Genomic DNA, 17392 nt, shown 5'->3' on the forward strand with positions numbered 1-17392 from the left:
AAACTATTGGCTGGGTTAGATGCAGAAAAAAATTATTTTTAATTTGCAACCTGATGGAGGTCAGTATAGATGGACTAATAGACCAAGTCCCACACACCGCTAGAAGCCCAAATATTTTTTCAGAGCTAGATGCAGAAAATTTTTTTATTCAATTTGCAACCTGATGGAGGTCAGTATAGATGGACTAATAGACCAAGTCCCACACACTGCTAGAAGCCCAAATATTTTTTCAGAGCTAGATGCAGAAAAAAATTATTTTTAATTTGCAACCTGATGGAGGTCAGTATAGATGGACTAATAGAACAAGTCCCACACGCTGCTAGAAGCCCAAATATTTTTTCAGAGATAAATGAAGAAAAAAATTATTTTTAATTTGCAACCTGATGGAGGTCAGTATAGATGGACTAATAGACCAAGTCCCACACACTGCTAGAAGCCCAAATATTTTTTCAGAGCTAGATGCAGAAAAAAATTATTTTTAATTTGCAACCTGATGGAGGTCAGTATAGATGGACTAATAGACCAAGTCCCACACACCGCTAGAAGCCCAAATATTTTTTCAGAGCTAGATGCAGAAAAAAATTATATTCAATTTGCAACCTGCTGGAGGTCAGTATAGAAGGACTAATAGAACAAGTCCCACACACTGCTAGAAGCCCAAATATTTTTTCAGAGCTAAATGAAGAAAAAAATTATTTTTAATTTGCAACCTGATGGAGGTCAGTATAGATGGACTAATAGACCAAGTCCCACACACTGCTAGAAGCCCAAATACTTTTTTAGAGCTAGATGCAGAAAAAAATTATATTCAGTTTGCAACCTGATGGAGGTCAGTATAGATGGACTAATAGAATGATGCTATGCCCAAAAGATTTTACTTCACTAGGTGCAGTAAAAAAATTGGTATTCTATACACAGGTGGTATATCTTGCAACACAGATAGGCTACTCCACTGACTAACACACTCTGCAATAGGCCAAAAAGGATTAGCTTTGCTAGATTCAGCCAAATGCTGTGAAAAAAACTTGCACAGCACTGGCACAGACCTGCCTGGCAAAAACTGATAGGAACTGATGTAACCTAGTCCTGAAAAGGACTCCAATTACAATTAGTCTTTACTCCCACAATCTATCTATTTAAGAGCACAGACCTGCCTGATAAAAGTCGTAGGAAATGCTGTAACCTAGTCCTTAAAAGGACTGCAATCACAACTATTCCCTACTCCCAAGCTATCTGTATATTTGTGCGAAAATTGGCTTGAAATTAACAAGGTATAGCGCACACAGCAACAGCGGTCCCGTCTAACACGCAGCTGCAGCAGTGAGAAAATGGTGGCGACGGGGAAAATGGCTTGGTCTTATAGGGCAAGGACATGTGACATACACTGCCAATCACACATGCCCTTGCTTGTGTGAAAAAAAGCACTTCGCTCCGTGTGTGCGCTGCTGATAGGCTGACAGATTGCACCTCCCCACTGCAAATGCGGGAAAGAGAAAAAAAAATGGAGATCTTCATTGTTCCTGCAGAGATCCATCCCCTGCCCCTCCCCCCGCCCCGCTGTACACTCAAACTGCGTATTAACATTAATTTTCATCATTACTGAGAAAAAATCCAGTTATGATTTTGGTGCACGAACAGTTATCGAACATAACCTCGAACAGCCGAATTTTTCTCAAATTGTTCGTGTTCGCCGACCGGCTCGAACACCGCCCAAAACAGCTCGAATTTGAGATTGGCGAACAGTTCGAGTAGAACAACGCTCATCTCTACTCGTAAATCCAATATGAATGTCAATATTACAGCTTTACAAGGGACAAATCATTAGAAAAAATAGTGTACTACAAACAATATTATCAACTAGTAACCATATAGTGGTAGATACTAGTTCTGCAGACCATTTACCTTATTTTCCCTTTTCTTCTCCATCCAGCCCTGATCGTTATGAAGACTTCATCCATGACTCGTCTCTGTAGAATGTAATGCACAGACACGTTTTACTAATCGCTTTCCCAGCACCTTCCGCACTTTTCCCTTATGTACACAACTTATATAGTGCTGTAACCATCCATAGTGCCCTAGAAATTAATAATGCCCCTCCTTGGTGACTTGCACAGTAATAGTACTCTTATTTTCTGCCCCAGACAGTAATAGTGTCACCTTTAGATTTCCACACAGTAATAGTGCCCCTATTGTTCCTTCATATAGTAATAGTGTCTCCAATATCCCTCCATGTAGTAATAGTGCCCCTGAGTCAGTACCCACACACAGTAATAGTGCCCCCTCTGTTCTTCCATATGGTAATAGTGCCCCCATGCAGAAATACTGCCCCTTTAGTGACAATGCCCTATATAGTAAAAGTGCCCCCTCTGAACCGCACATAGTAATAGTGCCCCCATTGTGTCTCTCATTGTACCTCCATATGGTGACAACGCCCACAAAATAGTGACCCATAGTGCATCCGTATAGTAATAGTGTCTCTATTGTATCCCCATATAGTAAAAGCACCCCCTTTTACCTCTACATTGTAATAAACATAAAATCAGCTATACCAGAAACTGTTGTATATTGTGTGTCTATCAATACAAGAACCTAGAAAGGGACACATCAACTAGAGTATAATGATAAAATATTACAATTATATTAATCAATTAAAATAGAATACAAATATGGGGTAAGGGAAATAGGAACAGGGGTGTCCAACAAAAGGAAGCACTGGGGGGTACGGAAATGTGGTATCAATAATGAAAATTCATAACTCCCAGCTCGACATCACCATATAGCTATATATAAATTAGCATAGACAATGCTATTACGCCAATAGTATACTGCCATAAGCATAACATAGGGAACAAGTAAAGTGCATAGTGCAACAATGATATATCTCCCTTGTATCAATTACTAGTAAACAATAGGACTTATAATAAGGCAAAACTTATGGCAGGCAAACATAATGTGTATGATGTCAAATCAGAGTGGAGCAGAGTAAAGTGAGTAAGATATAAACATGATACTAATCCCCTGGGTGCCACCTCTCATCCGACGCGCGTTTCGCTGATGCTTTGACAAGGACCTTTAGATTTCCATATAGTAATAGTGCCCCTATTGTTCCTTCATATAGTAATAGTGTCTCCATTGTGTCTTCATGAAGTAATAGTGCCCCGGATTCTGTACCCACACACAGTAATAGTGTCCCGTCTGTTCCTCCATATGGTAATAGTGCCCCCATGTAGAAATAGTGCCCCTTTAGTGCTTCCATTAAGTAACAGTGCCCCATATAGTAAAAGTAGCCCTACTGAACCGCACATAGTAATAATGCCCCCATTGTGTCTCTCACTGTACCTCCATATGGTAACAACGCCCACAAAATAGTGACCCATTGTGCATCCGTATAGTCATAGTGTCCCTATGGTATCTCCATATAGTATTAGCATGCTCTACATTGTAATAGTGCATCCTCTGTGCCTCCATATAGCACTAGTGCCCCCTTTATGTCCCCATGTGGTAATAGTACCCCTATTGTGCCTTCACTTAGTAATAAATAATTATCCCATTGTATCAATATATAGATTAGCAATAGTGTCCCTTCTGAGCCTCCACATTGTCACAGTGCCACCAAATTTCAATAGTACCCCTATTATGCCTCCACATTGTAATAATGCTCCTATTGTCCCCTAGTATTGGTCAACTGCTTTTGTGGACTATCAGTTTTAAAAGGTTTTCAATTGCTTCTTACCAATATTGTTTATATTATATAATTTTTTAATTTAAAAACCGTAGCATATGGGTATCTTCTGGTGTTGGAATATGCTAATATTGGCTATTTTGTCATCCTTCTGTACTTCTAGGTTCACCCACACTTCACCTGGCCACAATCTAGCAGCCAGGGGTAAACTAGGAGACACACCAGTCCCTAGTTCGGGCAGTCGGGCAACCGATCTAACGGTTATTAAATATTTATCAGTGATATTAGTTTTGGCTAGAATACCCCCTTCATCTGTGTAAAGTGTCCCAATCTATTGGTTTACTTTGAGAAAGCCTATATCTAATGAGGGAACGGGATGGTATGATTCTGCCCATCTCACTTTATTTCTATCTAGATGGTTATTGTACTTTTACCAGAAAGGGTTAAAAGGAGTGGCTTTCCTCCAATTTAGAATTCTGATTGCAATGCAAATTGCTTCGTATTTCAGCTTTGCACAGAAGTTTTTGGCCAGATGCCACCACTTTACTGCGACTTTTAGCCTGTTCACTCCTGTACACAGAGACGGCTCAGCCAGACAATCGAAAGTACATTGTGTTCAGTTTACAACGAGGACTGCAAAAATGGAGACAGCATTTACTGATAAAGACACTTATCAAGATATCTTTGATCCAGAAGGATACTTAAACACCTATTATAATCCCAAATCAGGACTATTAGTGCTTGATGGATTCCTTGACTTTGCCCTGAAGAAGCTCCATGAGGCTTTCTGTAAAAGTAAGTACCACAGTTTTGAGTATATTGGTTTATAAAGTTTTTTTAAACTTTTTATAGCTGCACGGTTGGTCAAAGTCACAGCTCTGTGTCCCTATAATCTAGAGATTGAGTTCTTTTTAGAGTATTGTGGTTGGCACTCGTGACTCAGATGGTGGGAGTAATGGCAGAGTCAGTGAAGTCCGTGTTAACGGACATGGTATAGGCAATCTCTTGGTATGCTGCTTAGGCATGTAGGAAGCGATAAGACGCCCGATATCATTAATATTCAAAAAGTTACAGATTATGTTGTCCCTGCATTTTATAATACTGTAAGGGGATGCCCAGAATTAGAAAAAAAGATCTATTTTTCATTCCAAAAACACCACTCATATCCATAGGTTGTGCCAATATTGGAACAGAGATGAGCGGCAATTACGGAATCTCATGGAAAGAAAGTTCTGTTTATGGTTAACTTTCAAACCTTTTTCTAATCATGAACAATCCTTTTAAATATTCTGTTGTGTTAAAATACTTTTTGTCCAATCAATTCAGGTTGGAACTGCAAACTTCAATGAAATAACACATATAAACCCTTTTTACCTTAAAGGAGGTGTCAAGGGTAAAACACTGATTGATATCGGCCATGGACCGACCATTTATCAGGACCTCTCAGCTTGTGAATCTTTTGATGAGATCATTGGTGCCGACTACACAGATCGCAACCGAGAATATTATGAAAGAAGCCTGAGAAATGAAGCTGGAACGTTCGACTGGACCGACGTGATTCAAAAAGTCTGCGCCATGGAAGGGAAAGGGTACGTGCCATTAATTTACTACTCTAGTCTTTAAAAGTTGGGTTGAATGTGAGATGTAAATAACTACCTGGGTGTCATAGAAAACTTTATATAATTGTAAGTCATAGGGTTTATTGTGAGAGATTTCTGTGTGGACGGCTTGTTTGTTTTTATTCTCCATTGGGTTGGGGAATTTTACATTTTTTTGAAGTTACCCATCACATCCAAGAGAAGATGGCGATGGCATCAACAACAAGAGTCATAAAATGCAATTATCCTGACCCAGGACTGGAGGAGATATCAAATAAAGGGGGGATGAGCAAGAAAGGACCATTTTTTAAAAATGTAAGACTTTGGATGTTGAGCATTTTTGGAGGGGTCAATCAAATTAAAGACCTGTCCTGATTTCTACCTCCTCCAGGCACTGGATCCTATATGCAAAACATGAGTGTTAGGTTGCGAGTTTGTTTTTTTTTATTTTAAGAAGCTTGTTTGTGATCTTTTTCATCTTCTTTGATTTAATTTTTTAAGCATTGTGACTGTGTTCATCATATTAAACTACTTTTAGTAAGTTCTGTCTTGTGTTCTTAAACTAATCCATGTGATGTTTGTTTATGTGGTTAGAAGTGATGGAGTAACTGAAGGCTTCCGAGAAGTGCTAGCTCTTGAACCAAAATTTAGTGGTGTCAATTTTGAGTGATTATTCCTAAGTATGAGATGTACATTGGGGGTGTTTTAATAATTTTAGACAGATTAAGTGGTCTTATAGTAGTTACCCCCATCACACCCACATGTCATGCTAGTGTCATGGGTGTGTCAGGTGTGACAGACAGTCGCTCTGGAACCAGCTGCAGAAGGTCACTGCGCTTGGCATTGCAGACACCTTCTTGATCCTCTCATCTCTTTAGTATGGTTATATCCTAATTCCTTTAATACCCAGCAGCAACCTCCACCTTCTGCTGCTGATTGACACACCCTTGCTTGATAGTTAAAAACTCTCAGTTTCTCTAGAGAGGCACGGGTGATAGTTCTATGTACCTCTGTGTTGGCTTGGAGCACTAGCAGTTGGCTAGTTTCTTCTCTGGTGCCCTTGGAGGACAGTTAGCATTATCTCTCTGGTGTCTGCTCAAGATAAGTGTTTCCCCTTTGTTTGTTTACCTTGTTGTCTTTAGTTTGTAGTGGGGCTTGACTAGTGCTCACCTTGTACCCTCCCTATCTAGCGCCAAGCTCTAGGGGCATTCAGGGCTTAGGGTCCTGCTCAGCAATAGGTGTGGAACCTATGTAGGGACGATAGGGTAGGCAGGGTTATATTAGATCTGCCTAGGAGTCTCCACTCCCCCTTTCCCTAGTGTTTGGGTTTAATTCCCCTCTTCCCTTCATGTTGCACTTAGTCTTTCTCTCACCTTGCGTGACAGCTAGCTCTAGCAAGGATGGTCATGACACTAGGGACTTAAAAAAACATGTGTTTCCTAACCTAAATGATTCTCTTTAAAAAATGGGACATTTTACATGATATTAAATCATTGGTTTCAAGATGAGAAAAAGAAAAGAAAGAAGGAAAAGAAGGAAGGAAAGAAAGGGAGGAAAAGAAAGAAGGGAACGAAAGGAAGGAAGGTAGGAAGGGAAGGGAAGGACTTCACAGTAAGTTTCTAGTTACATTAGGTTTGGAGGACAAGCCTTGATCTTAGCTGTTTCGTTAGCTCATGATATGGACTGTTAGGAGACACTGGGATTTGATTGATTTCAAGATTATCTCTGATTCCGTTTCAGGACGTCAGTAGAAGAGAAGAAGGAAAAGCTTAAAAATACAGTGATGAAAACTCTGAAATGTGATGTCCTCAACAGCAATCCACTAGAACCGCTGGTGCTGCCCAAGGTGGATTGTGTGATGTCTCTCGGTTGTCTGGAGTGCGCCTGCAGCGATCTGGACACCTATCGAAATGTCCTTAAAAATGTCTCTTCTTTGTTAAAAATAGAAGGGCACTTAATCATAATGGAGATTCTTAACTGCAGCTCATACTTATCCGGGGGTAAGAGGTTCTCCTGTCTGGTACTTACAGAGGACTTCATGCGAAGTGCTATAACTGAGACGGGATATGAGATCGTAGATCTGGAAGTCATCCACAGAAAGTACAATGAGGAGCAGTACGAGCTGTGCAACCATGACTCCAGCTTGTTTGTTCTGGCTCGCAAGGTTAAAGATCCTTAGTGGGAGCCGGAGAAAGAGAAAAAGTCTCATCTATGAATATTCGCTTATTTCTAAATTAATGCTTAGTTATGGAAATTTCCAAAACATGAATCATGTAATTTTTCAAAAAGGAAAGACTTAAAGGGGTGGTCAGGTAAAAAAAAAAGTAACTTATTATGGGGTACTGACCGCTGAGACCCACACCAATTGGCTGAACTGGCACTGTTATCCCAATTATGGTGGAGCAGCAGAACACATGATAGACCGCCGCTCCATTCATTACTATCGAGCTGTTGATCACTGCATTCGACTTTTTCTGGCAACTCCTTAAAAAATGAATGGAGTGGAGGTCACACATGTGCACTGCTGCTCCATACTAATTTTGTTAATTGGTGCTGGTCCCAGCGGGCGGACCCCCAATGATCAAGAAATTAATCAATTCTGTGCATAGGGGATGACTAGGGATGAGTGGACCCGTGGATGTTCGAGTTCATAGGGTTCATCGGTTCAGGTACCAGAACTCTAGCCAAACTTGCACCCGACCCCATAGATGTCAATGGGTAACCAAACTTTGGTGGCGTAAAAAGGTTGTAAAATTGTCATAGTAAGGGCTAGGGTCTCACTCGCTTTCCACTAAAATGGACTTCCAGGAGAAGTCGGTGTTCCGAATTCAGCACCGGACACTAGGTGTCCGATACGAACCCCAAACTTTACAGTTCGGTTTCGCTCATCTCTAGTGAAAACTTGTTTTCATCGGACAAATCGTTTAAGGCTCCTACACACATCAGATTAAAAGGCCACCGATTTAGGCAAAACTGGCTATCTGATGTGTATGGGGGGGTCTTACAACTCTCCCTGGCAGCTGATGGATAAAGAAGGATCGGACCGTTGGAATTTCAATGGTCGATTCTTTTATTTTCAGTGAAAATAATCCATTATCAGAGATATGTGGCAGATTCTTTCTCCTTCCTCCCCATCGAAAACAAAAGCGCTCAAGTATATGGGGAATCACAAGAGATAGTGCCTGTGTTTGGCTATCTTTAGGGCTCCAATGCATAGTGCAGAGAGCCTCTACCTAAGATCTATCTATAAAGTCATAAAAAGGGAAATTTATGGGGCAAAGACGAATGAAAGAAAATCATCAAAAATAGAAACTGTCCCTCCAAAAGAAGGACACATTTGGGAAGTACGACTCAGGTTCCGTTTTTTTAAGAGTATTTTGTCAGTCATACTCATGCGCAGAGATAACATTAGCAGTCACAGGGCAAAGACTTTCACTGACGCTCAGTACTCTATTAGGGTTGCACATAATTAGTAAAGCATAGCCCCTTTCATCTAGAAACGGCGCCACCACAGGTTGTAAGTGGTATAGCAGCTCAGCATCATTCATTCCAATGGAGCAAAGCTTTGTAGCAAATAAAGGGCTTTTAACGAAAAGATAAAATGTACATTTCTAATTACACATATCATTCAATATGAATAATAGGCACTGTGAAGTGCAAATGACTATTTTGTATCATGCACCTATTTTTATTACTAATCACAAATAAAGCATGCATCTTTATGAAACTTATTATGGTATGTTAGAATTTTTTAAGGGGAGCCTGTCAGAAACGTTCAACCTCTCCGAAATAATTAGTATGATTGTGTAACCCTTTTAAAAATGAGCTAGTCGATCTCAAAGCACTGCTCCAGTAACAAGGAATCTGTTTTTTTAGTTCTATCTGGAAGTGCAATGGGGTGTGACGATGCACTTACAGCTTCTCAGCCTCACGTTGTATTGCTCACCTAACACCACCCTGCTTTGGATGATTGACAGGACACTGGACAAGTTCCAGGGCAAACAAAGTGTGAAACAGCCAGAGAAGGGTACTGCAAGGTAAGAAATACAGCGTGAGGCTGAGAAGCTAGAAGTGCATTTCCACACACAATTACAACACGGAATTTTTCGTTGCTGAAGCATCATTTTGTTCCACAATTTGACAGATACTACCACAGTGAACAAATTAGTTAACAGAAGTTACACTACATAAAACATAATTTTTATTACTTCAGTTAAAATAGAAAGACAATGGCCAAAAAAGACCTCAAATTTTTAAACAAAAATAGAGATGACGGGAACAGGAGGGGGGAGTTATATAATAATAATAATAGCAGCTAGGAGTACGGTCGTGTAGGCCTGGGCGGGATATCGTTTCAAAGGGATATTGCCCTGTTCACCTCTATTTTGAGTCCTACCTAGCCACGGAGGTTGGGACCCTAAAAAACACAATTGGCGCCCCCGCTCAAAGCAGAGTGCCCTAAAGAACCCTGTTATGCCCTGCAAGTGGCATTTTCTAATAAAATAACCAATATAAAAGACCAAATGCTGTCTGATGGGCACCACTTTGGATACCGCACATGCACTGGAGCACTTTATCATTTGATGCCACTCCTAGCTATATTGGAAGCTAAGTAGACATCTTATTATAAGGATATATCCCTTTGTATGTACTCCTGATGAACCTATTAATGATGAAACGCGTTGAGTTAGAGTATGCTATTTTGAATTACCCTTTGAATTAGAATATATTACTTTGGGCTGTATATATGTAATCTTAAGCCTTATAGGAACTAATTCCCTCAATAGGGGGTTGATGCATAAGATATGCCAGTGATTAGAAAATGTATTTCTTATTAAACTAAACCTTATGCCTGATCACATAGGCAGAAAACTGCCAATCAGTGGTGGGGGCTCAATATTCAGAGAAATTGAAAATCTGCTTCAGATTAAACTGTAATTTAATCAAAACTGCAGCAAGGAGCCCAGAAAGTGACACATCACTGTAATCAGGGTATCTGTCTTCACATCATGCTGCTCTCAGATTAGTTGATGAAAACGTAGTGACAGATTACAGTTAAAGGGGTGGTTGACCCCTCTGTATTTTGCTACATCAATTTTTGAACCTTTTATAACTTCCTGCATATTGCTTTGTTTCCTTTGGAGCAGTTATTACCCCTCTACCCTCATGTCCTTTTTAGGGACCCTTCTTTCTGTGCCTTCACGAATTCTGACCAGTATTATGTGTTATTATTATACTTAAATAATTAATAAAATTCTGGTTTATATTTTCTAAGTACAAGGTTGTATGACTCCGTTCTTTGTAGGAATTATACATTTAGGAATTAGGTAGATAGGGGGAAGTGTAAGGTATTGTGTAATAAAGGAAATTACAAAAGTGGTTAGGGTATAAGGATATTTGGAAAATACATTTTAGGGGCTGGACCAACCTTTTAAAGGGAATCTGTCAGGAGGTTTTTGCTATGTAATCTGAAGACAGCATGTGGTAGAGGATAAAACACAGATTTCAGCTATGCCTCTCTTATCAAGCTCTGAGGTTTTGTTTGCTTACAATGATTGTTTTAGCCCCAGTAGCTCATCATTGCCCGGACTAGCTGGTCATGTGAGCTCTGGTCTGACACGCCCCTTCCTATGATAGGCACCTCACTGTCTATGGACATTGCATATACAGAGTCTGGTGTGGGCGGGGTTAGCTTCCTCAGCTCTGCTTCATTGCTAAATCTAAAAAATCTGATTGTGTGAGAACCACTGCATCCAGTAATCTAAATGATACATCGTTGGATTCCGCATGTCTTTGCCTACATAAGGCTGCTCTTTGATTAGGCAGCAAAAACTTGCTGATAGATTCCCTTTAAGCTTTGCACATATGACTTTGGCCAGATGCCACTACTTTACAGCAAATTTTAGCCTGTTAGCTCCAGGGAGAAGGCACAGTCAGACATATTGATAGTACATTTTGTTCTTAGCTTCAGTCCAAAAAACATAAGTAAGCGCTAGTGGCACCAAGCACTATCATCAGTGAATATAAGATCTGCAAGGGCTAGGAGGAAGAAAGCAGCAGTGGTGCTCAGTAAATAGAAATAAACTATCATTATAAGAGAGAAGAAATTACGGCACTCACCACGCTGCATAGAATACTTTCTTTATTTCCAAAATAAGTGCATATCACGGTTAAGAGTTACATGGTGCAGTACTGGGTAGTGTTCTCAGCTTCGGTTTACTTTGAGGACAACAAAAATGGAGACAACATTTACTGACAAAGACACTTATCAAAATATCTTTGATCCAGAAGAATATTTAAATACCTATTATAATCCCAAATCAGGAATTTTTGTGGTTGATGGGATTCTTGACTTTGAACTGAAGAAACTCCATGAGGCTTTCAATACAAGTAAGTAAAGCACATGTTATTATATTATAATACAAAGGGTTTTTTTAACTGTTTTTATAGCTGAACAGTTGGTCAAAATCAAAGTTCTGTGTCCCTATGTTCTAGAGATCGTGTTGTTTTTTAGATTATTCTGGCTGCAACTCGTGACTGGGATGGTGGGAGAAATCCTGGGGTCAATGAAGTCCAAGATAACTGACATTGTATAGGAAAGCTCTTGGCACACTGCTTGGAAGTGAGAAGACACCCAATATCATCATCCATCCAAAAAGTTATAGAGTATGTTGTCACTGTATTTTATATATTAGAAAAACCCGGCACTCAAGGATTCAGTGAAAAATTATTTAGAGTTTTTAATTAAGTAAGTACAATAAAATTGACAAACGCTTGTTCAATGGTGGACACCGCGTTTACACTGGACTGCATACAGGAGAGCACACCACAGCCATTACCACGGACGTACCATTTCTGGTTTATACTCCAAAGTATACATTGACAGTTTTCAGTTCAGCAACCGTAGTGGATTCTATCCACCCTCATGACCCTTGCCTTGTACACTGATGAAGGTCCTGAGGGACCGAAACGTTTGTCAATTTTATTGTACTTACTTCATTAAAAACTCTAAATAATTTTTCACTGAATCCTTGAGTGCCGGGTTTTTCTAATACATTGTATTCGGCTTGGTACCCTACCCGTGCACCAAGAACTGATCAGGAGTGCGATAGTTTTTGTATTTTGCATGTCACTGTATTTTATAACACTTTAAGGGTTTGCTCAGAATTAGAAAAAAGGATCTGCATTTCGTTCCAAAAACACCACTCATATCCATGGGTTGTCCCAAGATTAGAACGGGGATGAGCTGTTTTTATGGACAATCATGGATATTTATTTATTTATTTTACTCACTTATATAGCGCCATATATTCCCCAGCGCTTTACAGACATTATGGCCACTGTCCCCATTGGGGCTCACAATCTAAATTCCCTATCAGTATGTCTTTGGAGTGTGGGAGGAAACCGGAGAACCCAGAGGAAACCCACGCAAACACGGTGAGAACAGATGGATATCAGTACTACAGTTGATCTTTTTTTATAATCCAAAAAAAACCTTTAAATATACTGTAGGTGACAAAATACATTTCATTCAACAATTCAGGTTGGAACTCCAAACATCCATGAAGTAACACGTATATACCCTTTTTGCTTTTAGGGTGTATACGGGGCAAAACATTGATTGATATCGGCCATGGACCAACCATTTATCAGGATCTCTCAGCGTGTGAATCTTTTGATGAGATCATTGGTGCCGACTACTCTGATCGCAACCGAGAATATTATGAAAGAAGCCTGAGAAATGAAGCTGGAACATTCGACTGGACCGATGTGATTCAAAAAGTCTGCGTCATGGAAGGGAAAGGGTACGTGCCATAATTATATAACTCTAGTCTTTAAACTTTGGATTCAAGGTAAGAGGTAAGAGGTAAGAACTACCTGCGGATTTCAAAACCTTGTGTAATATAAGTTATGTGCTACATCCTATATGATTCTCTTGCAAAAAATGTGACTAATTAATAGCTACCAAGAGAGGCTAAGAATATTTTTAAATCTGTTTATGTAATGCAGGAAAGGCTCTCCAAAATATGGAAAAATCAACTCTTTTAGCTAATATTTGGGCTGGTATTCTGAAACGTAAATGTAAGGTACAGCATGTATACTCAAGCATCAAGTTTTCTGTTTCTAAAGTTCAAGGTTGTTACGTATTTTAAGAAGCCTATAATCCAAAAAATGATTCCAATATAATTAAGAGTACACAGAAAAAGCCTAATATACCTTTTAGGTGTTACTCCAATTTAATAAAAATTCAGACAAATGCATATACACAATACATATTTTATTGAGATACACAACTACAGAATAAAAATAAAATGTTAAAGTTAATAGTAAAAACAAGATACAATGAAAGCAAGAGGCAAAATAATGAAGATAAGATTACAATACAAAAGGTAGCCAACAGATGGGAGATGCAGTGTTACGGTGACTAAGAAAACTACAATCCTATTTTTTTCCTCCTTACAGCTTTTACTGATCGTGTAAATTAATTTAATATTTTAATAGATTGCATTGTTACACACGCCAAGATAACAAATATGTATATATATTTTTTATTTTTATTACATTTATTTTTAACTGGGGAAAAGGGGGGTGATTTGAATGTTTAAGTTTTTTCATATTTAAAAAAATATCTTTATTTTTACATATTTTTGTCAGGCCATTTAGGGGAGTTGAACCTGCGATTATTTGATCATTTGTACTATATACAGCAATGCTATAGTATTGCTGTGTTTAGTAAAAATCGTACTCTATTATAACGTCCAGTCTGTGGCTGGACACCATAGGAGTAATCAAATGACAGGCACAAGAGCATGCCGCCAGTTCCTGGATGCATTAGCAACCCATCAACTCTCTGTGATACAGGGGAGGAAGGATATGGGTGTCAAACAAATGTTGGGTCTGGATTGAGACGCTTAAAGGTGTATTCCCATCTCCAAGATCCTATCCCAATATGTGGTAGGTGTAATAATAATATTAGCAAATAACTGCAATTAGAAATATAGTATAGTTTTTCTGATTTGCTATGTCTCTTTCCTCATGTGCAGGCATTGCAGGACCTTAAGTATCCATAGTTATGACCACTGATATAGTGACAGTTAGTTAGCTACTTGCTAGTGGTCATAACTATGGATACCGAAGGTCCTGTAATGCCCTGCATATGAGGAAAGAGACATATGGAATCAGAAAAACTATACTACATTTTTAATGGGAGGGATTTGCTAATATTATTATTATTACACCTACTACATATTGGGATAGGATCTTGGAGATGGGAACACCTCTTTAAATGCCACTGTCAGTTATTAACTTGAAAGGAAGGGAGAGAAGGATAGAAGGGAAAGAAGGAAGAAAGGAAGGAAGGGAAGGGAAGGAAGCGAAGAAACTGACGGAAGGGATGGAAGGAAAGAAGAGCAGGAGGGATAGGAAGGAAGAAAGGTAAGGTAAGGAAGGGAAGGAAGAGAACAGAAGGAAGGTAAGGGAAGGAAGAGAACAGGAGGAAGGGAAGAAAGAGAACAGAAGGAAGGTATGGGAAGGAAAAGAGAGAAGGAAAGTAAGGGAAGGAAAGAAGTAAAGAAGAAGGAAAGATGGAAAAGAGGGAAGGTTAGGAAGGAAGGAAGAGAAGGGAAGGATTTCACCACAGTTACTTTCTAGAAAATGGGACACGTTACATGATATGAAATAATTAATTTCAAGATTATCTGTTTCAGGACGTCAGTAGAAGAGAAGAAAAAAAAGCTTAAAAATACCGTAAAGAAAACTCTGAAATGTGATGTTCTCCAGAGAAACCCACTAGAACCGCTAGTGCTGTCCCAGGTTGATTGTGTGATGTCTCTCGGCTGTCTGGAATGTGCGAGCACCGATCTGGACACCTATCAAAATGTTCTTAAAAATGTCTCTTCTTTGTTAAAAATAGGGGGGCACTTAATCATAATGGAGATTCTTAATTGCAGTGCGTATTTATTCGGGGGTAAGAGGTTCTCCTGTCTGCTGCTGACAGAGGACTTTACACGAAGTGCTATAATTGAGGCAGGATATGAGATCGTAGATCTGGAAGTCATCCCCAGAAAGTACAACGAGGACCAGTGCGAGCTGTGCAACCACGACTCCGTCATATTTGTTCTGGCTCGCAAGGTTAATGATCCTTACTGGGAGTCGGGGACAGAGAAAAAGTCTTACCTATGAATATTCGCTTATTTCTAATCTATGCATAGTTAGTAATACTTTTATATTAGTTCCACAAAATCATGTCCTATTGACATTTGTTAAAATAAACCTTTGTTGATTCAAACCCTTTAAGACTAATATCCAAACCAGAGTCTTCTCTAGGAAATGTCTTGGATTTATCTATCTAGTCTTAAAGAAGAACATTTATGGGACAAAGAAAGATGTAAAAAATTGCCAAAAGTCAAAACTGTCCCTCCAAAGGAAGATAAAATTTGGTATGTCTTCCTTTGTTCCTACATAATTCCATTTTTGGAACGAATAAAGAGTATAGAGACATCATAAGCAGTCACAGGGCAAATACTTTTATTGATGCACACTGCCAATTGTAGCCTTGCTCAAGTGTTGTGTGTTTGCCCTGTGCTCCTAGTCTTGTATTCTGATCTTTGCCGCTATACCTTGGATTTGCCGTGACCATCCGTTTGCATAGCCATTTTGTCCAATCAGGGACAGGGAGTGCTGGAGATTCCTCCATGTGTCTCCTGTTCTGAGTAATTACCTGGCTATTTAGCTGGCTTTCTGCCTTAGATTTCTGCCTATTGTAACCTTGCACAAGTGGTGAGTGTTTGCTATGTGCTCCCAGTCTTGTATTCTGATCTTTGCTGCTCGACCTTGGATTTGCCTTTGACCATCCATTTGCCTAGCCCCTTTGTCGTGATCTGCTACCTTCTTGGATTTCTGACGTCGGACTGTTACTTGACTACGCCTTTGTCTCACCCATCTATCTATGATGCAACCTCCTGGCTTTTGACCTCGGACCATTTGACGATGCAGCCTCATGGCTTGTCTGTGAATAGTGACTAGTGTCACAGGTTGCACATTACTAGAAAAAGCATAGCTACTTTCAACTGAAAACAACACCACACCTGTCCACAGGTTGCATCTGGTATAGCAGCTTAGTGCCATTCACTCTCATGGAGCAAAGCTTAATTAAAGGGCTTTAAATGGAAAGATAAAATGTACATTTGTAATTACACATATCAAACAATGTGAACAACAAGCAGTATGAAGAGAAAATGATATATCATGACTATTTTATATCATGCACCTATGTCTGTTACTATTTCCAGAATAAAGCATGCACCCTAATGAAACTTCTGGACTTTGATGTATTAAAATAAAATGTTAACATGAAAGATTGCTGTGAGAACTGCGGTTCTCAAAATGAAGCTCAGTACTTGCAGTATATAGTTCACGTGCTCAAAGGATCACAGGTTCAAGTCCCACAAGGGACTAAAAAAATTAAAAGAAAAGTTTTAAAAAGAAGTTAAAGGAAACCTGACTCTTTGGAACACACTGTTTACCTGCAGATATGGGGATAATCTGCAGGTTTATAGCATTACTATGCTGTTCGGCCATCTTACTGAAAATGCGGCTACTGGGAGAAAAGGAACCCATTTCGTCCCAGGAGCTGCCGGCTTTTAGTTATAGATGTGAGCATGGAGTGTCTACAGTCACAGCTCGCTTTAACAATGGATGTGTGAACTCGGACTAAGGCTGGTTCGAAACATCTGAGAATCGTGGATTGTAGTCATATCACAACTCTCAGCCTGACCGCCGGGTCTCTCTTTTGCCCAAGGCTGGGATCATACATACAGTTGTTGTCGCTGATGCTCACCATATAAATGCCAGTGTCAATCACTGACAGCGGTATTTAAGCTCTGTGATCTGGCCAGGGCGTTCGTATAGGAACCAGTTGGTCGCACCACAATGCAATCGCAGGGAACTGATGGTTTGCCATGGTAGCCTGAAGGCCCCCATCATTGCCATGTTCATTCTCATGTGAAGTCTAGCCACAGGTTGGTCTTCATGGGAGACAAAGATTTTTACTATATAGAGCAATCATGAAGTACCCTATAAAAAATGGACAAGTAAAAAAATCTATATTAGA

The 17392-nt window shown here is 39.6% G+C and overlaps 2 protein-coding genes across 2 annotated transcripts; both read left to right on the forward strand.

Annotated features, from left to right (window-relative positions):
• Positions 1–4194: 4194 nt before the first annotated feature.
• Positions 4195–10560, forward strand: LOC141172608 (nicotinamide N-methyltransferase-like). The gene is made up of 3 exons (XM_073657009.1): positions 4195–4477; positions 5064–5271; positions 7021–10560. The coding sequence occupies exons 1-3, from the start codon at positions 4324–4326 to the stop codon at positions 7457–7459; spliced, it is 801 nt and encodes a 266-aa protein (XP_073513110.1). The 5' UTR covers positions 4195–4323; the 3' UTR covers positions 7460–10560.
• Positions 10561–10755: 195 nt separating this feature from the next.
• LOC141171607 (indolethylamine N-methyltransferase-like) lies at positions 10756–16512 on the forward strand. The gene is made up of 3 exons (XM_073655280.1): positions 10756–11670; positions 12878–13085; positions 14988–16512. Exons 1-3 carry the CDS (start codon positions 11517–11519, stop codon positions 15460–15462), a joined length of 837 nt encoding a protein of 278 aa, XP_073511381.1. The 5' UTR covers positions 10756–11516; the 3' UTR covers positions 15463–16512.
• The last annotated feature ends 880 nt before the right edge of the window (positions 16513–17392 follow it).

Source organism: Phyllobates terribilis, unplaced genomic scaffold, assembly GCF_046119375.1.
Source record: "Phyllobates terribilis strain yellow unplaced genomic scaffold, ASM4611937v1 Scaffold_12__6_contigs__length_324123572, whole genome shotgun sequence".
Classification (NCBI taxonomy): Eukaryota; Metazoa; Chordata; class Amphibia; order Anura; family Dendrobatidae; genus Phyllobates; species Phyllobates terribilis.

Bases quoted from the DNA above. Each gene is read 5' to 3' on its own strand.
- LOC141172608 (XM_073657009.1), top strand. From the start codon at position 4,324: ATGGAGACAGCATTTACTGATAAAGACACTTATCAAGATATCTTTGAT. The intron at 4,478-5,063 runs GTAAGTACCACA...TTTACCTTAAAG, and splicing joins CCATGAGGCTTTCTGTAAAA to GAGGTGTCAAGGGTAAAACA. The intron at 5,272-7,020 runs GTACGTGCCATT...ATTCCGTTTCAG, and splicing joins TGCGCCATGGAAGGGAAAGG to GACGTCAGTAGAAGAGAAGA.
- LOC141171607 (XM_073655280.1), top strand. From the start codon at position 11,517: ATGGAGACAACATTTACTGACAAAGACACTTATCAAAATATCTTTGAT. The intron at 11,671-12,877 runs GTAAGTAAAGCA...TTTTGCTTTTAG, and splicing joins CCATGAGGCTTTCAATACAA to GGTGTATACGGGGCAAAACA. The intron at 13,086-14,987 runs GTACGTGCCATA...TATCTGTTTCAG, and splicing joins TGCGTCATGGAAGGGAAAGG to GACGTCAGTAGAAGAGAAGA.